The 26,727-nt window shown below is 44.2% G+C and overlaps 1 protein-coding gene across 1 annotated transcript; it reads left to right on the top strand.

Moving 5' to 3' along the window:
• Positions 1 to 1,731: 1,731 nt before the first annotated feature.
• Positions 1,732 to 26,717, top strand: TMEM243 (transmembrane protein 243). The gene is made up of 5 exons (XM_067564563.1): positions 1,732 to 1,843; positions 2,829 to 3,135; positions 22,950 to 23,000; positions 24,715 to 24,819; positions 26,309 to 26,717. The coding sequence occupies exons 2-5, from the start codon at positions 3,058 to 3,060 to the stop codon at positions 26,429 to 26,431; spliced, it is 357 nt and encodes a 118-aa protein (XP_067420664.1). The 5' UTR covers positions 1,732 to 1,843; positions 2,829 to 3,057; the 3' UTR covers positions 26,432 to 26,717.
• Positions 26,718 to 26,727: the final 10 nt, after the last annotated feature.

The following is a 26,727-nucleotide window of genomic DNA, read 5'->3' as shown; positions in this document are numbered from 1 at the left end:
ATTGTATCAGCTTGATGGCCTTCCCTTTACAAAATTGCAAGGGTGGAAATATGCAAGAAAAGTGAGTTGTTTCTCCAAGACAGAAGAACCTATATAGATGGGCTCTCCAAGGGCTTGCTAAACGTATAAAATTATTTGATGCAGGGACAGGGGTGGATTAAGGAAGGGTCCTTGGCTTCCTTGGGGACCTGAATACAGCACATGAATAGGCAGTGATGTGTAACAGCTGTTTGCTAGTTGCGGCCTTTTTCTGGCCTGGCTCACCTACAGTCCTGGCCCATTAAATTTCATCCTGTCCTGCAAGAATGCAGTATTTTAATTTTTTTTTTTTTACAGGAACCCAATGGTGTTCAGTGGAATTCACCGGAAGGGCAAGAAATCCCCTGATGTATTTTAAAGGGCCAGGACTGTATGGGAAAAGCATAGAAGTGGGTCAAAAAGGGTCTGTTAGGATGAAGAAGAAAATTCTGTCAAGAGAGCATTTGAGCACCAAATTTAATATGTCACTAATCTCAGCTTCGGCAATATTTGTTCCCTCTCTCAACTAAATGTATTAGAGTAAAACAAGTTACACTTGCCAATGACCATGTTATGCACACAGTGGTAACAATTTACACCCACTTTGGCACAGGCTCCCCAAATCATGAGATTGGCTTAAAATCATGAGAGTTAAAATAATAAATTTGGGGTTCTTTTCATTTGGCTTCTGTGTTGAATCTTTATATTTCACGTTATCAAGATTTTCTTCACAACCAGGAGGAGAAGAAACAATTAAAAACAAAAAATAAAACTGAACATTGAGAGTCTCACATAATCACATGACTCCAAGAGCGGAGGCTTTAACACCAACACTGAATCCCTGCAAAACTCTTGATAAAACCTCAATGGTTGGCAACACTGCATTTTGCACAAGGGGAGGACTACACGAGGTGCAAGGTGCAAGGCAGTGGAGAATCAGGCCTTAAAGCCCAGATCATGAAAGGTATTTAGGTACCTAACTCTCTTCAACAGGAGTCAGGCACCAAAATACCTTTGAGGATATGGACCTAAATGACTTCCTGAGTGCTACAGAGGGACAGTCAGTGTCAAAGCCAAGATTAGACCCCTGAATTGTTTTATCATCCCTCTCTTTTAGGTAGTTAGTGATTGCCAGGCACTGCAGCATCAGGGGTCCCAGGCTTGTGCTCAGACTACTACATGTCTCTCCAATAAATAATATAACAACAATAATAATAATAATCTACAGAGACCATGGACCAGATTCTCCAGTGGTTACACCAGTTTTAAGCCCAGTATAACTCCACTGAGATTAAAGGAGTGACAGTGGCATAACTTTAATGTTACACAAGGGAGAAACCCCAGGGTCAGATTCACCCTGCAGTCGGAGGGCTCGTCCCACTGTAACAGATACACTAAATCCGGCCATCATCTCTGCATGGGTTTTGAAAAGCCCAGCCATCTATCAAAAGAAAATCAATCTATTGTTGTCAGCAACAATCAATTTAATGAATAACAACAGTAACCGAGCTGCACGTAAGGGCAAACCAATCTTAAAATACTGGGACTCCCACGTTGCCACTCACGTACCAGTGCCCCGAACAATTCTTTCCCTTCCAAGATAAACAAACCCGCAAGCTCAGGAAATAAAAGATTTGCAGCAAGAGCAGGTCCTCTCCTGCCTGTGATTGGATCAGGCTGGCGCTGAGATCACGGGGGAGGCAGGACCCGGCAGGGGAGAGCAGGTTTGCGACAGCGCCTGGAGGGATATTAACCAGTGAAGGGGCAGGGGGTTGGCGGGGCGCTTCTTGCATCTCCTATAGCTTCCCTGGTGCACGGGGCGGGGGTAAGTAGCAGCGATGGAATTTTAGCCACGCCAGCGTTCTGTTTCCGAACGGTCGCTGTGGCTTCTTGGACACGTGTTCCCCGGAGGGTATAAAGCCTGGGTGTAGAAGAAGGGGACGGGCTTGGGGTGTGCACACAGCCGAGGCGGGGAGGGGGAAATGATCGGGTCCGGCGTGTGGGTTTCTTGTCCCTGGCGGGGGGGGGTTGCTTTGCTTTTTAGCGTTTGTGTCTTTTGCCAGAAGAGGCGAATCAATCTTTCAGGGGGTGGATGAATGGCCGGGGGAGGGATCGGTGCCTGGCTCGGTTCTCTCCCCCTTTGCTCAGGCAGGCCGCGGCAGATCTCCGGGAATAGACGGGTTATTCGCGGGGGGGAGGGAGCTCGAGTCGTGTGGTGTCTGGCGGTAGAGGAAACAAGTGGGACATGAATCAAAGTTTACTGCGGCGGCTTGATTTAAAATTGGAGGGGACCCGAAACCGTGCACCAGCCGCTCGCTGCACTCTGGGTGAAATGCTGGTGGGTTTTTAAAAAATCCAGTCCTCGCTTCCCCGAGCAGAAGGGCAGGCAATCAAATCCCGATTTTCCGTCCTTCGGACTGTGCCGCCCGGCGCCCCCTTCCCTGGTAAATGCCCTGCACCGAGGCTAATCTGATTGCTTGGGTGAGCGAATCCAGTGGGAGGGGACAGAGGAGCTCTGGCCCCAGCCTTTCTCCCGTGACTCGCCCCTCCGACCACCCTCCGCTCTTGAGCCTTGAAGTAGGAGATGGGGCAGGGGCAGCAGTTGCAGAAAGGCAGCTTCGTTTAATTGATTTCCAACAGAAAAGCGCTTTTGTGGGGGCCGGGTGAGGAAAAGGGCTCCTGGCACGGGCTCCATCTTAACAGCCTGGATTAATTCCATTAGGGGAAACAGATGCTAGTAAATGAGCCAGGCTGCCCTGCAGCTAACAGAAAAAGGTCCAATATTTCTCCTTTGTGTTTGTCTCTGGCAGCAGCTTCTGATCATGAAGAAGAAAGTGAAGGCTTGGAGGGGAGGCTTGGATCCTTGGCTCTAAGCCACGTGTTGTATGTAGCACCCAAAGGAGGAGAGATGTGTTTTCCGTAAATAACCCTTGCTCACACTTACCGAGCCATGGCCTTAAGGCCTCCTGGGACAGGGATGACTTTGTTTTGAGATGATCTCTCTGTGTGAGTGACCCACCTTGATCTTTTGGGGTGAAAATGGAGGACTATACAACTAGAACCTATGGCACGCGTGGACTGGACAACAGACCTCTCTTTGGAGAAACTTCAGCAAGGGTAAGACCTGATTCTGCTTTGGGGAGATCTCTCTGATGCCCCCTTGCCTCTCCAAGAACTGGCTAACGAAGGGCTCCTTTCTGAAGCTGAAGTAGAGTTACCCAAGAGTTTGCTGGAAAGCGGTATTCGGAATATTTATGTGTGATACGCAGCTGCTTAGAAATCACTAATTGCACCATCCTTTTTATTTAATTACAAAAAAAAAGTGAAACTGTTCCAGCAAGAAGTACTTCCACACCCACAGTGACACTTCACAGATATAGTAGAGCCTCTTGAAGGCAGGGGGCTGAAAAGGGATTTTGTTTGATGTAAAGGCACAGACGCCACTGAGATTATTTGCAGAGTTTGAAGGGTTTGTAAGGAGCCTTTGTAGGGTTCCATTTCAGTGGGTTGGGATCGGTGCCTTGTACAGGGTCAACTTGTAAATGAATGCCGTGATTGTGCAATAGTGGTGTTGTGTGACGTGGACATGACTTGCCCGGCTGATAGGATGATCCGATAGTAAGTGTGAAAAATCAGGATGCTTCTTATGTGGGGATGGGTGGGGAGGGAATAGTTGTGCATATATATAAGACAAAGTGAATAACTAATATTGGGACGTCTGGTCACCCTACCAACTGCATATGCCTAGCACATGGTGTTAGTTGTTCAGTGTTGTGGGATCTTCTAATAAAGGGCTCTTTGTGCTACAGCAACTTGGCAAAATACTTTGCTATGGCAAATTTACTTTAGAATTCTCTGGTTTAGTGGGATTATTTCAAAAGCTGGAAAAAAAATTTCCCTCTCTTGTGTCCTGACTCTCTGTCTCTCAAGAGAGAGAACAACTATGAACGCTCAGATCATCCGACTGGAAGTCTAACTCTTGAGGCATGGGGGAGCGTTAATCCTTGAGCAAGTCGCTCAACCTCACTGCCTCAGTTTCATCACCTGTGCCATGGTGGTGGTATCTACTTGATAGGGCCACATTGAGGATTGATGAGAGAATGTTTGTCATGTGTTTTGAACATGAGCTGCACTACAGGGGTGCTAGGATATAACTAAATCCATTGTAAATGAGTGGTAGGAACTACTTCTTGTAACATTACTTGTATTGCCAATAACTAAGGCCCAGATCAACAAAGGTACTTAGATGCTTACACTCGAGAGGATTTAGGTACCTCAATACTAGTTTTGGCTCCACTGTAATCCTCAAACTCCCCGAACCCTGTAGGTGCCTACATTTATTCAGCGCCTACATTTTCAGGGTAAAAGTTTCCTCGGTGCTATGATTCAGAAACTGGGAGAAGATAAGTGTTTAGCCACCTACGTTGCTTTGTGGGAGCCTAGGCAGGCTTAGAGGCTGTGTACAGGATCAAGTCCCCTTCAAAATTGAGGCGGTGGGGTGAGGGATGCTCACCTCATAACTTCTTAGCCCAGTGGCTAGAGCATTAACCGGGGTCTCCCACGTCCCAGGTGCAATTCCCCCCATCTGCTGGAGGGGGTGAAAGGTGGGAGACCCCAGCTGAAATCTTCTGAGGAGAGTTCTCTAACCATGGGCTATAGGCTATTCTGATGTGGGGCTCCCTCAGTCTCTCCTGTTGAAAGTGTTCTGCTGGGAATTTAAACAATGAAAAAGTAACTAGAGCGGGGACTGGATGCCAGGTCGCCCTCTCCTTGGTGGATGTCCTAATCATTGGGCTACAGAGTTATTCTCTCTCTGACTTAAGAACTGTTCCACTAAGGATAAATACTTAACCAGTCATTGGGCCACAGAGAGAGAGAGAGAGGGAAAATGATTCTACAGCGCGCTGACTTTGGTGGCCAAATCCCTGTCTTCTCTTGATTTATCTCCTCGTAGTTTAAGTGGTAGGACCTGGCCTTCTGGAGCTGGAGGAGGCGAGTTTGATCCCTGTTGCTGCCATGAAGTTCTGAGTGGGCATGGGATGCAGCTGAGTGACCGCTGAAAACTGGGTTTAGCCACCACTCTAAATTGAAAAGGCTTGCCTTATATCTCTTAGGGAGCTCCTCTTCTCCCTCTTCCCATTATCTCACTCCCCAGCCCCACCAGCTGTGTTGTGATGGGTTGCGTGATAGCTGTGTGGAATCTGCCTGTATGATCCCTGCACCGCTGGCACCAAAGTCCTTATTGAAGTGCTGGGGGATCCTCGAGGCATGACAAGCATCTCTTTAAACCCAAGCTCTGTTCCAGCAATGTCGAGGTAGGACCTGGCCAATGTGCCTGACAAAATGGCTAAGCTTGAATTATGCCACCAGAACTTCAGACTTCTTAATTAAAAGTACAGCATCTGGCACTCTTGGGTGAAAGCCGGTAGTTAGCAGCCATTTTCTTTAGTTGATTGAATATGCCAAAACTTTGACCCTTTCCAATCCCTCCCCTTCTGGCATGGATCCATACTGACCTGGATTTCTGGGTCTCTCCTGTTCTGATTTAGTTTGCTCCTCTGGCATTGAATCATAGGAAGATTGTGCAGAGTTGTAGTGAGCCATATAAATAAAAAAAGAAAACAAGAAAAGAAGTGAGATTAAAGATAATCCTGGCGTGGCCCAACGTCTAAACATACTTTGCCTCAGTTTTTAATAAGGCTAATGAAGAACTTAGGGGTAGTGGCACAGTGGATAATCGGAATGAGGATATGGAAATAGAAATGACCCCATCTGAGGTGGAAGTCAAACTCAAACATCTTAATAGGACTAAATCAAGGGACCCAGATAATCTCCATCCAAGAACAGTAAAGGAACTGGCACCTGAAATTGCAAGGATTCTTAAGGAATCTGTAAACTCAGGGGTTGTATCCTATGACTGGAGAATTGCTTGTATAGCTCCTATTTTTAAGAAAGGGGGAAAAAAATGATCTGGGAAACTACAGGAGTTTGACTGTTTGTTAGTTTGACTTCAATTGTATGCAAGGTCTCGGAACAAATTTTGAAAGAGAAAGTAGTTAAAGACATAGAGGTAGATGGTAATTGGGATAAAATACAACATGATTTTACAAAAGGTAGATGGTACCAGATCTATCTGATCTCCTTCTTTGAAAAGATAACTGTGTTTTTGTGTTTTTGTGTTTGTTTTGTTTTAGACAAAGGAAATGCAGTAGATCTAATCTACCTGGATTTCAGTAAGGCATTTGATCCAGTTCCACATGAGACATTATTAATTAAATTGGAGGAAATGGGGATTAATATGAGAATTGAAAGGTGGATAAGGAACTGGTTAAAGGGGAGACTACAACAGGTCATTCTGAAAGGTGAGCTGTCAGGCTGGAGGGAAGTTACTAGTGGGGATTACTTAGGGATCTGCCTTTGGACCATTCTTATTTAACTTTCTTTAATGATGTTGGCACAAAAAATGGGGGTGTGCTAATAAAGTTTGCAGATGACACAAAGTTGGGAGGTATTGCTAATATGGAGAAGGACCAGAATATCCATAAAAGATCTGGATGATCTTGAAATCTGGAGTAATAGAAATGGAATGAAATTTAATAGTGCAAATTAAATAGTGTACTTTAGGACTAACAACAAGAATTTTTGCTATCAGCTAGGGACGTATCTGTTGGAAGTGACAGAGGAGGAGAAAGACCTGTGTGTATTGGCTGATCACAGGATGACTATGAGCTGCCAATGTGATGCGCCCATGAAAAAGGCTAATGCAATTGTAGGATGCATCAGGCAAGGTATTTCCAGTAGAGGCAGGGAAGTGTTAGTATCATTATACAAGGCACTGGTGAGACCTCATCTGGGAATACTGTATGCAATTCTGGTCTCCCAGTTTGAATTCAACTTTCTGAAACGTGAAACAGGTGCAGAGAAGGGCTAACTAGGATGATCCGTGGAATGGAAAACCTATTTTATGAGACAAGACTTGGAGCTTGGCTTGTTTAGCCTAACCAAAAGAAGGCTAAGGGGAGGTATGATTGCTCTCTATAAATTCATCAGAGGGATAAATATCAGGGAGGGAACAGTGTTATTAAGTTTAAGCACCACTGTTGACATAAGAACAAATGGATGTAAACTAGCCAACAAGTTTAGGCTTGAAATTAGATGAAGGTTTCTAACCATCAGAGGAATGAAGTTCTGGAACAGCCTTCCAAGGGGAGCAGTGGGGGCAGAAAACCTTAGCTGGCTTCAAGACTGAGCTGGATACGTCTATGGAGGGGATGGTATGATAATACTGCCTACAATGGCAGGTAGCTGATCTGCGACTGCTAGCAGCAAATACCTTCAACAGTGATGGGACACTAGAGGGAGCGGACTCTGAGCTACTACAGAGAATTCTTTCCTAGGTTTCTGGCTGGTGAGTCTTGCCCACATGCTCAGGGTCAAACTCCGTGGTCCCTAAACTTTTTACCTCATGCCCCTCCTTACCCCATCTGCACCCCCTCTAAACCCTCATCCAGGCCATGGTTGGGAGCCAGTGCCATGATCAGGGCCTGAGTTGCATCCAGGTTGGGAGCCAAGGCCGGGGCCACCGCTGGAGGTAGGTCTTTGGGCCAGGAGTGGAGCTGTGATCGGGTCCCGAGGCTGGGCTGGGTGTGGAGCCGCAGCCAGGGACCAAGGCTGGGGCTGCAGCTGGGGGTGGGGCTGGAGCAGAGGGGAGCTGGATGGTGCTCCCTCCCCATCCTCCCGTGGGTACTGGCCCGGGCCGCACTGTGCCCCTGTCTGTTCCTCCATGTCCCCTGGGGGGGTGCACCCCACAGCTTGGGGACCTCTGGTCTAACTGATTGCCATATTGGGGGTTGGGAAGGAATTTTTCCCCTAAGTCAGATTAGCAGAGACCCTGGGGGTTTTTCACCTTCCTCTGCAGCCTGGGGCCTGGGTCACTTGATGGTTTAAACTAGTGTAAATGGTGAATTCTCTGTAACGTGCAGTCTTTAAATCATGATTTGAGAACTTCAGTAACTCAGCTAGAGGTGATGGGTCTATTACAGGAGTAGGTGAGTGAGGTTCTGTGGCTTGCAATTTGCAGGAGGTCAGACTAGATGATCACCATGGTCCCTTCTGGCCTTAATGTCTGAGCCTATGTGATACAGGCTGGTCTCTCTTTGGGAGCCTTTAGTAGCCCAGTTGCAATGGTAACCGTACTTGGAAGGCTACTAGTTCACAGTGGTTGGGTGGTGTGGTGGTGGAAAACTCTTGATGCCACAGAAGCCCTGAGCTTTGCAATGTGATTGGATGGATGGGATTCCCGGGCTGAGTGAAGAGCCTCTTGCTTAAGGGGCATCCAGTGGGGGCGTGGTGGATGACTGGGGCTTCTAGGCGTTCTGATATAACAACCTCGTGCAGTGCTCCACAATGCTGACCCACTGTCAGTGTCAAGGAAGCTTCTTGCAAAGGAGGAGGTGTGGGAGATGGGGCTCTTTGTTGAATAACTGTTTTGCAGGCTGCTGAGGATTGAAGAAGATGGCGAGGGCTCGTTCTAGAAGGGTGGGGTTCTTCAGGCTGTAAAAGCTCTGTCTTCATATTGAGTTGAAATTGGTGTATAAAAGCGAGGCGCTGACTGTTTGGGATGAAACATTAAATCATTAAAGATCTCCCTGGCTCTTAAATATTTTGGAAGAAGCATTTGGCCCAATCATCTGGGCAATTCTAGTGTAAGTCATTGTACTTGCCTGAATCCCCTTGCATATTTTAATCCTTCCCACCCCCGCTGCTGTACTGTGTGTGCTGTTAAACAGAACTCTGTTAGTCTTTGGAGGTGGTGGGTGAATCTATCCCTAGATATGGGGTCTGCTCCTGTATGAAGTCGGCAGGAGGTCAGTCTATGACTCACGTGGGAGCTGGCTCACCGCTCACAAAGCATATCTGGGATCGCTAGGACTGAAGGGCACCATGGACCTGACTTTTCAGAAGTGCTGAGCAGTCCCAACTCTATCAGCAGCTCCCCCTTACTGACTTCAGGTTTTCAGCATCTCTGAAGGTCAGCCTTGTATCAATGCAAGCAATTATAGCGCTGGTGAGAGCAGAGTTTGCTACAGCCTGTGCAAGCATACCTACACGATAACTACTGCTCACGGGGCTGAGTCCAATGGGCAGGTACTCTGTGCCTACGGGCACGCTGGGTCTTCAAACCATCAAGCTCTTGTCCACGTTGGCCCAGATCCTCAAAGCTATTTAGGCACCTAGCTCCTATTGAAATCAAACAATGCAACTTTGCTATAACTAGAAAAGTTATACCAGCCTAACTATGTGGGTAAGCGGGTGTGATTTCTTTATGGTTTGTTGATCTAGCTACAAGGAAGAAGTCCCAGTGTAGCACAGTTCTAATGGTATAGCTTATGCTAGTTCAGTGACCAGACATCCTGCTTTCCCATCCCAAGGAAAGATGGTGTGATAGCGGTAAAGAACAGGGAGAATGGGGACATTAAACAGGCCACCTGACGAGAGAATCGACTTCTAGTATCCGTAGGTGAGGGGACGGGGCTACAGTTGAGTACAAAAGTGAAGCTTGTGCAGTAAAAGCCTGGCCAATGGTAGCCAAGTTCTTTCTCCGAGGGATGTTCTGTGCTGGTGCTGAAACTTCCCAGGGCTCCAGGTCCCTTGAGGCTGCTGCTTCCAAAATACAACCGCTCTGGGATGAGGGAGGTAGAATTCAGACTTCAAAGCCATCTTGGCAGGCTCCCCTGGGAGGAAAACACAAGGGGAAGATCTTTGAGAAGACCAAAAAAGGGGGGTTCCTTGGAATCTGCTGATAACTGAAATTATAAGAGGTGGAGCCAGGGTGGCTTGATTTTTAAATAATGTGATTTATGTCGTGATTTAAATTGCCCCATGAAAAGCCTTGATTTAAATCATCAATTTTAATCAACTTTTCCATGTGTACTTCAGCCCTTTTTAAAAAAGGGTTCATTCTCAGTGGTTGAGATAACCACTGAAACACGTCAATGAACAATTAAATACAGCCATTAAACTAGATTTGGTACATCTTTTTGCTGCCTAGAAGGGTACGCTAGCACTTATTAGCAGTTATATAACTTAGTATTTTCAGTCTTAGTAATTGTATGCTTTAATATGTTAGAAAAGGGTGAGTGATACATTGCTTAGTTACTAGATCAGTGGTTCTCAAACTTGTTTTTTCACGGACCACTTTAAAATTGCTGAGGGTCTTGGCAGACCACTTAACGATTTTTCCAAATGTTGTTTGTACTGTTACCTAACTATTGTAAAGCGCTTTGGATAAAAGCACTATATAAAAAAAACCATAAGAATAATTAATGTTTTTTGTTCTACAAATAAAAGCACACAACCCATATTTTAGTCATTTTAAACTTTTTCTTTGAGCAAAGTTCAGGGAAGTCAGGTGTAATGTTTGTCAGCTTTAGCCTTAGATCAGGTTCAGCATTCATCCTGCGTCTGTATTTTGGCTTAAGGGCGGTAAGTGATGAAAATCCTGTCTCACACAGCTACATAGTAGCAAATGGCATCAGAAAACGCACTGCTTTGTCTGCAAGTTCTGGGTACTCTCCAGTTATTTGAATCCAAAACTCAATTAGGGAATGTCTTTTAAATTCTGACTGTAATGTTTCATCGCAAGAAAGCTCCAACAAGCACTCTTGTGCCTCATTGGACAAACCAAAGGGCAGCTCACTGATTTTCAGTTCCGAAAGGATTCCATATCCAGTTGTTTACTTTCCAGTAGAATCTGAACCAATCTTAAGAGCAACAAGATGTTCTTCCATGTCATTTTTTATTTTTATTTTTTGTCCAGAACCAGTTCATTTTCAGACAGAAAACCTTCCAATGTTGGGAATGTGCTGAAATCATTCTCTTTTAGGTGACTAGCAAACAAGTCAAGTTTCTTGATCATTGCATTGATTTTTGTCTCGCACATCCAGTATACTCACTGAAACTCCCTGCAGCCCAGCATTCAACTCATTTAGGTGTGTGAATATATCAGAGAGGGAAGCCAGGATGAATCTTCAAAACAACTTATGAGTTGGTATGGATGGTCTGTTAGAAATAGCTGTACTTCTGAACGTAGCTCAAACAAACAAGGAAGTACTTTGCCTCTTGACAATCATTGTACTTCTGTATGAAGTTGTACATGAGCACCACCCGTTTCATTGCACAGTACACTAAACATTTGAGAATTCACAGGTCTACTTTTTATTACATTAACAGTTTTCACAGCAGAGTCCAAAACACCCTTCATTTTTACTGGCATTTTCTTGGCAGCCAGTGCCTCTAGATTAATGCCACATGGATGAACTGTAGCATTTGGTGCCACTTCGTGGATATGAGCCATTACCCCACTGTGTGTTCCCATCATTGCTCGTGCACTGTCAGTACACACTCCAACGCAACGTTGCCAATCAATACCGTGTTCCTTCACAACTCCTCTAGTAACTGGGAAAGTGATTCGATGGCGGTTCTTGTTGGGACTGAACGACAAAACAAAATATCTTCCAGTACTTTCCCTTCCCACTCATACCTGATGTATGCAAGAAGATTAGCGACATCAGTTGTCTCATCCAATTGCAATACAAAATACCTACTGTTGTTCACACGTTTCACAAGAATGTCTTTAACATTAGCTGCCATATCTTGAATTCTGCATGACAGTGTCATTTGAAAAAGGCGCACAATCTAACTGCTTTGCCGTCTTCTCTCCACACATTATAAACGCAAGTTCTTTAGCTGCAGGCAGAATAAGTTCTTCCCCAGTCGTGTGAGGCTTCCCCGCTTTGGTGATTCGAAGGCTTGCCCGATATGAAGCTTTCATGGCCTTTACATTTGCTGTTGCATGAGCAAACATTGTTACTTTCCCTTGTTTTAACTCATTCCATTGGTGCTGAAAAAAATTCAGGTGGTTTATCTTTGAAAGCAGCATGATTTGTCTCCAGATGACACCAGAGATTTGCAGGCTTCAAGCTTTCCTTCGCCAGCACTGCGTAGCCTTGGTTCATCTTGTTCGAGTCAACATGAAGCCTAAGTTAATATTGCTTGTGTTGTATAGTCTTACAGTTTTTTGGCGTTTCAGTGTATTTTCATTACCGGTCCTTGTACTGGTTTCTGTAATCATGGGTCTGCACTCAAAATTTCCTTTGCAGATGTATGTTTGCTTGTTGTAGTCTCATGTTCGATTTTGAACTTTTCGCTGATCTCACTGTGACTGGTTTGATTATTTTTTTGTTTTCTTTTTCAAATATCCTGTTTTCAACCACAAATCTATTTCTGGGGGTTGACTACTATCCTACTTACTGGACTGACACCTGTTACATTTTTTTGAAAAAGCACTGGATTCTGGTATAGTCAGTACTTTCCACGTGACAGTCATGACCAATAAATACAGTATAGGTAGGTTAACTGAATTGTGTCCAATGAAAACCATACATACACAGCTGAAAAATGCGACTAATTAAAACTATGTAGGTACTGTAGTGGAGTACCAATTTAACACGTGTTTTGCTTCTGGATTAAATGTGTTCCTGTGTGATGCTGGACAAGTTACTTCAATGACACTTTTCACTAGTTGTGTTCATTTTCTGGGTGCCTGACTTAAGCCACTTCGAGCCTGACCTGCAGCAGTGCTGAGCACTCACAATGGCCATTTCAGGGCTTGTCTACACAGCTTGTTAGTCTGCATCAGTGGGGTATAAACTTTTGTCATACAGTAGCTGGCCCATGTGGACCTCACTGGTACACACTAAAAAGTCCCTAGTACACACTGATGTACTAGTCACAGTGTGGGGTCAGTGACACATCCGAACTAAGGCATGCGTTATTCAGAACCATCTTCTTCCGTGGCTGGGTGCCATTACTCAATCCTGACACAGCACTGTAATAAACAGGTTACTGTCCTCCATTCAGTAGGCTGGCTCAAAGACAGCATCTATAAGAAACAACGGGATCCCAGTCAACCACTGGTGCATCACAGAGCAGTGCACCTAATGGAACAAAAAAGCTAGCCCTTCCTGTTTCCTGCCCAGCAAAGCTTACCCCTAGGTAACAACCAGCAGTAAGGGGAACCTCTACCATGGATGAACGGTACAGTGTAGTAACTAAACACAAGAAATTATATATAAAGCCTCAGCTGTAGTGTCACTACTTCAAATTTCTGTTTTATTTCTTCTGTACAGAGCACCGTGGGGGACACTGTAATAATGCCTATCCCTGTACTTCAAAAACTCAGCCTCCTACTAATGATAATACAGCTGGCAACTCTAATTGCCCTCAGTGTGTTGCTAGCTGAGGTATCAAAGTAAAAGGGCCAAACTATAACACCAGCTTACAATGAAAACCTACGGTGGTGTTCTATGTACACATCCATACTACACCTCTATATATACTACACCCACATGTATAGCTACAGACCATATCTATTAATTATTTGAGAGGGGCCCTAAAGCTCAATCAAAGTCCCAGGCCTAACATTCCCAGGCCCCCCCTAAGGGACTAACAATAATTAGCACATACAAGCTGTCCATCAGTCAGACCAGGGAATGGGCAGAGTAAGGGACAGATGCGGCATGAGTGTGTGGATAGCAATAAAAAGGTGGCCATATAACGGTGTTTAGCCCATTAGGTCACCTTTAATCCATGCATTATGCTTTGCCAGGTTGATGGGTAAACATCCTCCCCATAAAAAGTGCGGGAATATAGTAGAAAGTGAGAGCCTGAGACATGAGGCCTACTATAATAGGCTGGATATGAGGCCTGAGGCGGGAGCCAAAGTAATGGTCAAGTCTGTTTATAAAACAAAGTTAGCAGAAGCCATGCTGGGAATGCTGGCAGGCTCACAGTAACTGGCAAGAAGAGAGCTGATACACACATTCCTAAAGAAGCACTGGGTACAGAACACTCACACAAGCACATTCCAGAAGAGTACCAGAACATCCCAATACCCCAAAGATAACGATGGCATACTGACCCCTCAGAATGCCAATATGATGGCTAGAGATGTTTTGGTCGGACCATCTTGGTACAAGGTGAAAGGTGGTATCTTACCACATCAGACGGTGGCAACTACACACATCAGAGGGGCAACACAAAATTTGTTTGTATCCGTGTATAAAAGAGGGTCTCAAAAGGAGTATCTTTGTCTGGCCGAGTGAGGAACGGAAAGTCCTGCCATTTACTGAGCTGGTCCATTGTCAGGGGCACACACGTATTATATGTACTTGTAGCACATATAGGGCGCTTTTTATTGTACTCATTTGACAAAAACCTGGCCTGGTGCCTTCGTTTCTGAAAGGGATCTGTGGACTTATTGGATAATCCGATCGTGGTTTGCTGTCTCAATTATCTGCAGAGCCGGGACAGCATATACACTGGGAGAACACACATGCAGCCAGCAAATGACAACAATGATCATGTAATTAAAGCATGTATCACAATGCACAAGGGGGCAGAATCAATGTTGCACAGGCAACCTTTAATTCTGGCAGTTACTACATTTGAGTGCCCAACTTTGCAGACTTAGTGTTCTTCACATTTTTTGTATGCAATGTAACGTGTTAGTAACTATTAATTCTTGCATGATGACCGTGCAAAATAAAGCTCTTTCTGCCCGCAGAGATCAGGTGGCAGCAACATTTGTATTGACCTCACTACATTGCCCTGCCTACATGCCTCTCCCGTGACCTGGAGGATTGCCTCTAGAGGTGAGACATAGTTCTGATCCTCTGGCCCCTTCAATCCGTGGCTCCTTGCCAATGAAGATGACAGCTGCAGTGTCTGTGTTGTAGATACCTGCTTGCTAGCAAGTCTGCTAAGCTCATCTTCTCTTTGGGTATTGGTACCAGACATCTGATTCAGCTTCTGGTCACTACTGAGCTGTGTTGGTTGTCGGAGGGACCAGAGGTGGAAGGCTCATCCCATTAAGAATCCCCCTTAGCCATCTTGTCTCCTGTTTATATATGTTTAACCTTTTTGCTGTGCTAAGCTGCCAGGGGCTGAAGTGTCACTGAGTGCTGGGGAATACAATCTCAGATCACTTCTGCAATCCTGGGATTTCAGGATCATTTGCCCTAAGCTCCATATGCTGAAATACCTTGCTCTGCCGATGGTATATTTGGAACTTTTTAGCCACTCTTTGTGGGTTTAACCGTGAGCACCTGAAACATGGTTTAATTGCAGCCATTCATGAAATGGGAATTAGACCTTGAAACAGAATTGGCTAATCAGCAAGATTTAGCTTTTAAACTGGTCACAAGCTAGAGAACTGCTCCCAGCAGACTGTGTTTGTTGCCTTGTGGCTATTTTAACTGTCACTCTTGATTCACGTTTACTGTAGTCACTGATGCGGGATTAGAATTCTTCGATCATCTGTCTCATGGGTACCTGAGCCTGATGGATCATCCCCCCCACACACACACATCCCAAAATAAAACACATAGGAAAATGTCTTGCGATTTCATCATTTTAGGATTGAATAGGACTTGATGCACCAGCAGAAGGAAGAACCTTATCTGATTTCATGGCTGTAGGCAGAATGGGCAAGGGCTTTTTTTTTTTTTTAATTATTTTCAAAAGCAGCTGCTAATTTTGGGTCCCTAACCGGAGACCTGACCTAACCTAAAACCTAACCTTTTAAAAGGGGCCTGACTTTAAGGGGCCTGATCATACTCACCCTTTTCTCAAAGTCTCCAGTGAAGCATCCAGAATTGCTAGTTGCTTTTGAAAAATCTTGGCTAATGACCATTCTTTCATCCCAGCCCATTTGAAAGAACACATGGCATGACTTTGCATTTAATATTGTGGCGTATTTAAAATGGTGTTACAATTGTAGGCTGTCATTTTAGATTTCAGGGGTTTTTTCCCGATCCTGCTGCACGCTAGGGGACTCTGAACGGAAACATGGGATCTCTGGGCCTAGCAGCAGTCAGTTCTGCAGATAGCCTAGACTAAGGCAGATTGAGTTGTGCCTTTCTATTTTAAGGAGCAGCCTGCTTTCTCTCTCATTCTGAATTCTGAGGAATAAAATAGTGTTGCATTGCAACTTTTCTGCAAGAGTGTTCGAGAGAAACTTCTCTAGGTGTATGCTGTGAACCTAATCCAGGGGTTCTATTTTCTTTTAAAAAGTTGTATAGCTGTTCCCACTGTCTAAATCTGAGATGCTTGACGTTCTTTTTACTGCTGCTGTGAGAGGCTTTCCCTCTTCATGCTTTAAACAGTATTCTCAGTGTGTGTGTGTGTGTGGGGGGGGGGGGAGGGAGGGAAGAAGAGATACAAAGTAGTTTGGCCATTTGTGGCCCCCAATGATCCCTTGACATGTTTGTGCAAGAGTATGGGGAGCCAGGTTCAAATTCTGCCCATTTAAAACATCCCTGTAGCTTCAGTTGATTAGGATATCTTTCTAAATGTTTGTGCACAGTTGGAACAGAGCTGTTCTCCCTCCGGGATGGCTGCCCATTTCGCACTTACATTTGCTCCAGCGGTGTGCATAGCACAGTACATACTGAGTGACAGACACTCTCTGTCTTGAAGAGCTTACAGTGCATGAAGATTTCTAAGTACTTGAGGAAAGTGAATGCTATAGATGTGGAAACTATGGCACAGAGGTTGAGTGACCTGTTCAGGGTCACATTGCACGTTTGTGGTAAAGGCAGGAATAGAACCTAGATCTTCAGCACTCAGTTCTGCGCTTTAAGCACTGGAACGTCTCCCTTCCTATTTGCGATCACAAGACTTCCCTGTGGCAACTTCAGTAACAACTTATGTGTGTAAAGCGTTCAGTGTCTCTCAGTATAGCAGCTGGAGACAAGGAGGCTCGTTGCCATGTCAGCCAGCAAGCAAGCTCTCTGCTGATCAACAAGTGCCCCAGGGACAACTACTGGCCCACAGAGCATGGTTGCATTAGGCTGGGGATTCTTAGCTGGCAGATACGGTGAAAGCAAGCATCAGAGGGTCATGGCCGCTCTCGTCTTCTCATGTTACTGAAGAGGAGGAGCTGTTGTGTCCCAATCTCGGAAGGGTGGAGGACCCGGGGTCTAGATCATGCTTCTTCAGTAGCTTATACAGTCAGGCTGGCAAAGTTTAAAGGAACACTATTGACTTGGAGAATCTTATCTGGCTGAAAATTGTGTATCCGTCTTTGTTAAACACTTTAAGATGCTGAGTGAAAAGAGTAGAATGACACTTGTTTCTTTGCAGTTCCTGTGTCTTTCACAGCACTACGTATAGTCACTTCCACCATTTTCATTCCGATGATCAGTTGTACTTCCTTTACCCTGCACTGTGAAGGCATAATGCACATGCTGCTGTGGCAGGAGTTCCTAGAGGTGCTTTCAGATCCAACATGATGATGTTCACCAGTGATAATAGGGGCAGCAAAGCTGAGACTGAAGAGATGGCAGGCATGCATGTAGTAGAGGGGAGGATTGATCCAAAAGACCCTTGCATATCAGCAGGGAGCAGGAAAATTTTAAAAAAGAAAAACCAACAAAAACACCCCGAACATACTATTTAGAAGGGACTGTATCAGAAACTTGATTTTAGATTAGGCAGGTTATTTAAAAAAAAAAAAAATCTAAACTTGACTGTGTCCCTATTAAAGCATTTTTGGGTTCAGATGAAAGGGGCAAGATGTGTCCTATGTACATATCAGTGTATGCACAATGTTCCCAGCCATTTAATGGCATCATCATCATCAGCCAGATGGAGAGCTGGTAGCCCTGCCATCGAAATAAGTCAGTGGGCATTCAACAGTGATATGCGCCGTAGTTAACTGCAGCTGCATTGTGGGTCATTAGAAAAACCCCATTTAAAGATATTGACTGCACAGTTGCCCTGTCCTGTTTGAAAACAGGCCAGAGATGACCACCGGTGCCTTGGCAGATCAAAACCTGGTGGACAGATGGTTGGGTCAGTGACAAGAGAGTGATTAACGACTGTCATCATTGACCACTTGTTGCGCCCAGCAAATTACATCATGTCCTCTGGTGGCATAAATGACCATAAAGGACAGCTAGAAGACAAGCAAGCTGGTGGGTGGTTGAAGAGGCAATGGCAGGTCACTATTTTACCAGATCTTGGCCTGCAGCATGACAGAGGCCTTCTCACCGGGAATGTGGGGCGGTGCTATGTTACTAAGTATCGATAGCCATAGCAACAGAGTTGCCCGTAAAGTCCCAGTAACAATGCGCATAACTTTAAGTTCTACATCGACCAGCCTCGGGTGAGATGAGCGACACCGACGGGAGCACAGTACTCTGCTGCTGGACAGCTGATGGCAAGGGCTGATGTTCTAAGTGTCTGGGCACTTGCACCCCAGGTTGAACTGGCCGATTATCTGAGCAGTTAGTTCTGAGTGCTGATTTTGGCTGCCGTCTTCCTCAAGTGGTTGTGGTACGTTAATGACTTATCCAATGTTACACTGAGGTGAATTGGGGTTGGATCATGCTGCAGGCGTTGGCCATTGAGGAAAACATTTTTCTCGTGGCTTGTGCTTGTATTATGCAGATGGAATACACTAGAAACTGTCTTAGAAAAGCTCGGCTGTAGGCACCATTGACTACAATAGTCCATGAGCTTCATATCTTCATTCAAGACTGTCAATTTCTGAGAAGGTAGCTGCTGCAGATGTCATTGGCATAGATAAACTTGCGTGAGTGTGTAGCTGGCAGGTCACTGATGTATTGGTGAAAGAATTGAGCCTGGAGGGAGGCTGTTGATCTGACACTTCCAAGAGCTACAGCAATTGCCCATGTGTACTCAACTGCCTGTTTTGGAGAAAGAGCTCTACTACTTTGGCCACCCAATGGGGGGCAATTCAAGAGAGTTTAAACGAAAGACCTCTATGCCAAACAGTGTCATTGGCAGTGGTCAAATCCAAGAAGATGGTGCCTGTCTTTAGATTTTATTGAAAACCGTTTTTGAAAAAGGTGATCAAGGCCAGGACTTCATCACAGGTGCAGCATTCTTTCCTAAACCCTGACTAATCAACTTGCAAGACATTGTCCAAATCCAGTCCAGTTCGCTGGAGGATCAAACGCTCAAACACCTTGAAATACACTCACAGCAAGGATATTGGGCAGTAACTCAATACATTGTAGGAATCCTTGCCTGGCTTAAGAATAGCAATAATCTTTGCTTGATGCCAAATGCGTGGTAACTTTTTCTCATTAATGACCCATATGCAGAAGTTAGTAAGCCACTGTGACATCTTTGGTCCAAGTGCTTGAGGAATTCTAGCACAATGTTATCATATCCCGCCGCTGTGCCTGATTTGATGAGTTAAGGGCCTTATCTAGCTTGTCGACTCTGAATGGCTCTGCTGCCTGCAGAAGATGGCTTGCAACCTTGCTGGGCTTAACCAGTGGATGATTTTGACCTGGAGGTTGTTGAGCAGCACCCAGCCGGCGGATCAACTTCCAGCACTTCTGGCTGGAAGAAGTGAAGATAAGTTTCTCCTTATTTCCAAGTAGTAATGCTATTGATGTGTATCCTAACCCCAGCTTTCTGTGTCCTTTGTTCTTTTGCCAAGTCATTCTGTAGGAACTTGCTTTTTAATGCATGTTGGCTTGAGAAAAGTTCAGTCTTGGTATGAAATGCTGTTGCTGTAGTATAGAATAGCAGTTGAATGCATCTTACCTGGCTTAATGTAAATTGGCACTGCTAGTCTAATGGGCTTCAGAAGTCCACTTGCCAGTGTCTAGAGGAGGGAGAGAGGTGTGTGTGTGTCTCCTCTAAGCCATCAACTGCTGCAGAATTTGAGTCCCTTTATAAACAAAAAACCCATCCAAATGTGACTGGAGTGTAAAGTAATGCAGCATTGCCCTGGAGTCTGCAGACTGCTCCATTCTCACCGGTTCTGCCCCAGCTTTGCACAGCAATAGCAGAATGAAACTAACAAGACTGGTCAGTTTCACTGCTGCTGTTCAGTTGTCTGTGGGCAATAATGAGCCATTCTGGAGGAAGGGAAGGGAGATGACAGAAAGCTCCTTTTCCCTTCCAACAGCTAGAGGGATGAACAGGCAGATGCCTGGCAAATTTTTTAGTCTTGAATTCTCTTGTGCACTATTCAATGTGACTGTTAAGGTGACTGCTGTCTATAAGAGGGAAATTGCAGTGGCATAAGGCTTCCATTGTCATCTAGGTTCAAGTGCAGCTATGGCCTCTGAAATTAAACTGAACTCTGCCTCAGATTGTAAATACAGTTTTCATTAACAAGCCATTTTTCTTATTTTCTCTAGTCCCCATCTTTCCAAAGGGTTGGCATCAACTGCCTTTGGCTTTGTGAATGAATAGCATTGCCCTGCTCTCCTGGTATGTGCACACATCCTGGGTTAGCATCTAAAACTAATATCGGGAGGCAGCTGTGTCACCATGGCTGACACAATAGACTGGGAGTAGGGAGACCTAGGTTCTATTCCTGACTCAGCTGCTGAGCTGTTGTCTTTGCTTAACTTGCTCTGCCTCTGTGCCTCTTTCTTCCTTTACCCGTCTGTCTCATTTGTTTAGATTGTCACTCTTTGGGGCAGGGATTGTCTCTCATGATATCTTTGTATAGCGTTTGGCATAATGGGGCCCCAACCTCTTATGGGATTTCTAGGGGCTGCTCTGATACAAATTACTATCCTTTCTGAATTTTTCCTTTAGTTATAAAGGGGCACCATGAACTTGAATCTTGGAATGGCTAAAAGTACCTTCAAGTAACACACATGGCTGCTGCAGAAGTTTATTCCTGGGAGTAGGAACATTTTACTTTCTCTCCAGCCCTTCTCCCCACAACCACCCTCCTGCACACCCTATCAAGAGCATACTTTTCTATTTGGCAAATGGGTGATCTTATTTTGAAAGCTGGTGAAATGGACGTGCCTGTCCCCTTTTAGTTGATGACAACTTAAGCTCGGAGTACACCACACCCTCCACTTAAACCCCAGCCTCCCAACAAAACGTTACACCTTGGAAGAGTTGAGAATAGTTTCTTGGCACAAACTATTGTTTCTTGTAAGCCCCACAAAAATAGTGGCTATCATGTCTCACCTTTTACTTTTTTTTTTTTAATATAGGTTTTTAAAGAGAATCAGCCCCAGGACAAAGCAGTCATAATTTAAAACACTCTTCAATATGTGATGAGTGCTTTTGCCTGTGCTCAGAGATGTGGGTGAGATACGGGTGGGAAAGGGGGGCAAAATAGCCACAAATGCAAAGAAAGTGGCAGGCTTCTGATTCTACACAGAAGCCTGCCAGATCCCACTTAATGCTGTGACAGCAGCTGTACAGAGCTTAAACCCCCTCTGGGCCCTGATTACAGCCTGTGCAATTAAGATGGTCTTTTGCATAATTTTTTGTGTTCTAAACTGTATTCCCATGGAAGCTGAGCATTCCAAATACCTTTGACTTTTGTATGATCTCATAGCTCCAGTGGTGTAATCACAGGTCATCACTACACTTTGGTCCTGTATTGACCCGTGGACAAAGAAATTAGACGTGGTTGCGACAGTGTCCATAGCAGCGTTAATTCTTAGAATGCTGCTTCCATTGTAAACGGCGGGGCATCTGTAAACCAGTTGGGGTGGTGGCAGAGAAGATCCAGTTGGGAGGGAGAGGAAGAGCATTAGCAGCTCAGTAGGTCAGTGCGCTTAATGGGGAAAGTCGAAGGAGAGATGGGTGCTTGTTTTAGAAGAAGTTTGACCTTTTTTTTGTAAGCAGGATCAGTTTCTGGATATGGTATGTCAGGACAATGTAGACACAGACTCACCTAGACTCTTTGATACAGTGATAGCAATCTAAGACCCAAAATACCCCCCTCCATTCTATTTACTCTTAGTCAAATATAACTAGAGTAGGGGCTACTTAAAATGCTCTCATTCTACAGAAGGGGAGAAGGTGGAACACACACCATCTTTTGATTTTTGACCAGCCTGAAATCCCAAATCCATGATGAAGCAAATAATGGGCAAGCAATCAATTAGCCAAGACCTGAATTCAGAGTTTCAAGGACCTTTCAAATGTTGCTGACAGCAGCGAAGGGATCTGTAACCTCTGACATGGAGCTGTCTCCCTGTGCTGCTTTGAGTTATAGAATTAGCTGATGCAGGTCCTGGCAGATTTAAGAAAAATTATCCAGTTTAAGTATGTACTCCTATATGTGACTCTTTAAACATTTTATCCTGTTAATGGTTTGAATCATGCAGTTCTGTATGTTCCCCCATGCAGTTCTGTATATTATTTTGAGGTGTGATTCTAATCTTGTGTGTGTCTCATATAGGTGTCTAACTTGGGGAACAGATCACATTTGGTTTCAAAGTACAAAGATGGTAGGTGGTCCCCCCTGAGCCCTACAAACTTGAGCTAAGATCTCTCTCCAGCTGGGGTCCCTCCTTCTCATTCATCATTGCTAGCAATAAAGGTTCTGCAGGTCAAATGATGTGTATGTGAGCGACATGAAATCCTGCTGTTTTAGTGGGTTTACAAAGGCGTAAGGGTCCGGTAACACAAGGAAGCGGTGTTTAGCAGTGGATTTTTTATTTAAATGCACAGGAAACAATCCAGCTTCCTCATTCAGAATGGTGTTGGCTCTGCAGGGCTTTTAGGAGTTGAAGGACTAGAAGCTTCGTTTTGTCATTGAAGCCAGAAAACCTTGCTCTCAATACAGAATGGAAGATCTCTAGGAAGACATAGTTACATTTCAAATTAGAACCACACATAGATGAAGGATGGAATTTTAAAAATTGGTTTGTCTTGTCTACTTAAATTGTAAGCTTTTGGGGGGCTGAGACCCTCAAACACTCTTTGTATGTATAGTACAATGGCACTCTGATCTCTTTTAGGCCTCTACATGCTATTATAATGCACACATTGATCAAATGTTAGGATTATAAATGAGATGACCAAGTGTATTTATTACTCTCTCCTTTTCTTCCTCCTTCTAGGATAGAATCATCAACTTAGCTGTTGGTAGCTTAACTTCCTTGCTGCTTATAGTAAGTATTCCATGTCCCAAATTGCATTTCTTTTCTCCCTGAAGTCCAAATCCTGATTCTGCTGAAGTCTGATGGCAAAACTTCCACTGATTTCAATGGGCCCATGTTTTAACCCCAAGTGCTTCCATCTTTTGGCTTGCTAGTAACTTGAGACCCTTTGCCTTTAGGGAAGGGAGAACACAATTTTCTCTTGGCAGTTTTATTTTCTGCTGCTGCTTTCGAGGGAACTGAGTCCTTTTTAAAATAAGTAATAAAGTTCCCAAAATCCATGTGAGAAAAGAACTGTTCAGCAGGACTCACTAGTGCTGGATGAAATTTTTACTTGTTTGAGGCACCCATTGCTGTGGTATCTCACTGTGCTTTCCTCCAACTCTTAAAAGAACAAAAAGTGGGGAATCTACTCCATGATCGGTGTGGTTGCAGTTGATTCTCCTGCCTTTGAGAGCCAACATGGATAGCATCTATCCATCTATGTAGTGGTTCTCAACCTTTCCAGACTACTATACCCCTCTTTCAAGAATCTGATTTGTCTTGCGTGTCCCTAAGTTTCACCTCACTCAAATACTTGCTTACAAAATCAGAAATAAAATACGAATGTCACAGCATACGATTACTGAAAAATTGCTCATTTTTATGATATAATTATAAAATAAATCGATTGGAATATAAATATTGTACTTACATTTCAGTGTGATACTTGAGCTTGTTTTTCACGTGATTGAAGCCTGTGGCCCACTGCCTGGGGCTGAAGCATGTCACTAGAAGACTGAATATTCAGGGAATCCAGCCTGTTTGTTGGAAAGCCCAGATAAAGAGTAACCTTGAACAAAACCAGGCTAGAATGCCATGCCTGCTGCAGAGAACTTCACAACTCCCTTGAGCTTCACCATAGGGACATCTAGCCGAAATATCCCTTCCAAGCAATAATGCTGTGGTGGAGCATAGGTGTGGAAGTGGTTTGGAAGATAGCTGGAGACCATTTCAACATTTGTAAATCATGACCAGCACCTTGGAAGTAAATTAGCTGCTGCAAAGAATAAGACGCAGTGCGGCAGTTCTTTTTTCGTTTAGTGAGCTTAAAATTTGGGTAGCCACATGCTATACAGCCAGTTAAAACTTTTGATTGGCCTTCAAAATTAGACCCAGGTATGTAGGACCTGGTCCTTGAGGTGCCAAAGTACGAGTTAATGTCGCACGACCTGCATCCATGAGGGATGGTTACAGTCCTTTGGGCTGCCCCAGACAATTATTACGGTTCAGATGTGAGGAGTTTTACGTGGTTTTTTTCTCCCTTAAGTTTGTGTGTGTGTGACCTGTGATTTTGCCATTTCCATCTCTCCTTCTATATGGACATGAGGATTGTAGTGGGTCACTGGAAGGGGATTAAAATTCTTAAACTATTGGATGGTGCCTATATGGTGAGGGGTACTTAGTTATTTAAAATGTATATCCCTACTCCTTTCCAATCACTCATACCCCAACCTCTCTCAAGTCTCTTGCCATAGTTCCATAGCAAGCTGGGAAGAATGTGTGTTGTTGTGAAACACACCCAAATTGGAATCCTGAATCATTTCATTGGTCACCTCATAACGCTGCTCCCATGAGAGAGAGAGAGAGAGAGTGTGTGTGTGTGTGTGGGTGTGGGGGGGGGCGGCTGGGCTGGTGGTTTTTTTGCCACTATGAAAATATTTAGCCTCTGCATTCCTCTGTACAGGTCACTCTGATCAGTGCTTTTGTCTTTCCTCAACTACCTCCAAAACCAGTGAATATATTTTTTGCTTTCTGCATCTCCTTGTGTAGTGTTTCTGCTGGCATACTTGTAAGTATTGCTACATTTATTGTGAAATATACACAGAATTTATGTACATAGGATAGATCCTTTCATACTTTGTTTTTCATAATACAGTAGTGAACTACCTACACCTGCCCTCTACATAGGGCAGCTGTAGATTGTAGTACATGTGGTACACTTGAAAGCTGGTGGGCCATACTTAAGTCCAGATGAGACAGTGGATATTGGCTGAAGGGTAGACATATTGTTATGTGAAGACTTTATTCTGCTAGTGCAGGCGAATAGACACTATTACATTTCTTCTGTTCTACTTGCTGTGATCCTAGTACTCCTTCCTGAGCATACAGGCCACAGCATCGCAAGAGGCTTGTCCATGTGCCTGCTAGAGAGGGTACAGGTCACATCCTACAACAAAAGACCATACCATGATTAGGGGTCTACTTCAGTCACACTTTTTGCAGGCTGGTCATGGCATAAATAGCAGGTTTCACAGATGCATTACACATCTGTGAAATTTGCTATTTATGCTGTGACCAACCCTTGAAGAATGTGATTTCTCCACAGTTTTTCTTAAACTGGGGGCCCCAACCCATAAGGGGGTTGTAAGCCTACTGTACAGGGAGGGGGGGGGTCGCAGTATTGCCACTCTTAAAGTTGGCATATCAAGTATTTAAAAACTTTCTGGCATTCAGTAGTGGGTTTAAAAAAATCCTCCATTTGACTCAAATGTTTTAATCTTTAACTCTGAATTTCCTAGCTTTCAACCAACCATTGAAATAACCCCACTTTAAATGTTAGATACCCATGTCAATAAGACACTAAGGGCTTGTCTACACTTAAAACGCTCTAGCTGCACTGCTGTAGTGCTTAAGTATTGACACCACCTCTGGGGACAGGAGGAATTCTCCTATCAGCACAGGTATTCCATCTCCCTGAGAGGTGGCAGGCTGGGCAACAGAAGAATTTTTCCATCAATCAAGCACTGTCTTCAGAGGGACTTCGGTTTGTTTAACTACACTACTTGGGTGTGGATTTTTCACACCCCCAACCACCATAGTTAAATTGACCTAATTTTCTAGTGTGGACCAGGCCTTAATGTTTGCCAAGTAAGCTCACTACTATTCACTTCGCATTGCTGGAAGCGGAGTGCACTAGTCTTGTCTCTTGTGTAATTAATATTTCTCAAAATGGTCTTAAGTCTATAGGAGTGCTAAGTAAGCAGGCTGTGATACTGGCAGGCACATCTTGTAATCCACGCTGTAGGGAGATACTAACCACATCAATGCACTCCACAAGAATGCTGAGAGGGAAAGGTGGGTGGTTTTTCTTAGTGCTCAGTATAAGGAAAGCTCACTGCTTTCTCCTCATTAGCCATTCTAAAATGGGATGTTAAATAAAATCTTAGAAGTTCTTAGTTTCACACAGTTACAATCTATAGTTCAGTGCAAAAGTAAGTATATCTTGAATATAAATGCCTGATTTTATTTCTAATGCAAAATCACTCTCTCCTCTCTAGATCTATTGGTATCGACAAGGAGACTTGGAACCTAAATTTAGGAATCTAATTTACTATATCTTATTTTCTATTGTCATGTTATGTATATGTGCCAACCTGTACTTCCATGAAGTGGGTAAATGACTGCCATTGGGAATACCCAGGAATGATGTTACTGTACAAGACTGGTCTTAGCTCCACCCTAGAAACAAAGGTGAAATCAACTGGACAGGGATGAAGAAAGGGGTTGTTCAGGGATAATCAGTACATGATTTTCATGTAAATGTATATCTAAAGTCCCTTGTATTGGGGAGAATTATTGCCATATGACATGACATTTTGCTTTTTTTAAAAAAGAGCTAACTTTGCACTTAATGCACATTCCAATTATACTGCTGTTTCCGAAGAGCACAAGCTTTTTCATTTTGGAAAAAACGGCA

The sequence above is a fragment of the Emydura macquarii genome, unplaced genomic scaffold, assembly GCF_026122565.2.
Source record: "Emydura macquarii macquarii isolate MOO-44397 ecotype Brisbane River unplaced genomic scaffold, CSIRO-AGI_Emac_v2 contig_2636, whole genome shotgun sequence".
Lineage (NCBI taxonomy): Eukaryota > Metazoa > Chordata > Testudines > Chelidae > Emydura > Emydura macquarii.
Note: the sequence above shows the minus strand (reverse complement) of the source record. Positions and strands in the feature narration are given on the sequence as shown.

Coding starts and splice junctions, on each gene's coding strand:
- TMEM243 (XM_067564563.1), top strand. CDS start 3,058: ATGGAGGACTATACAACTAGAACCTATGGCACGCGTGGACTGGACAAC. Junction 23,001..24,714: donor TAACTTCCTTGCTGCTTATA/GTAAGTATTCCA, acceptor TCCTCTGTACAG/GTCACTCTGATCAGTGCTTT. Junction 24,820..26,308: donor GTGTTTCTGCTGGCATACTT/GTAAGTATTGCT, acceptor TCTCCTCTCTAG/ATCTATTGGTATCGACAAGG.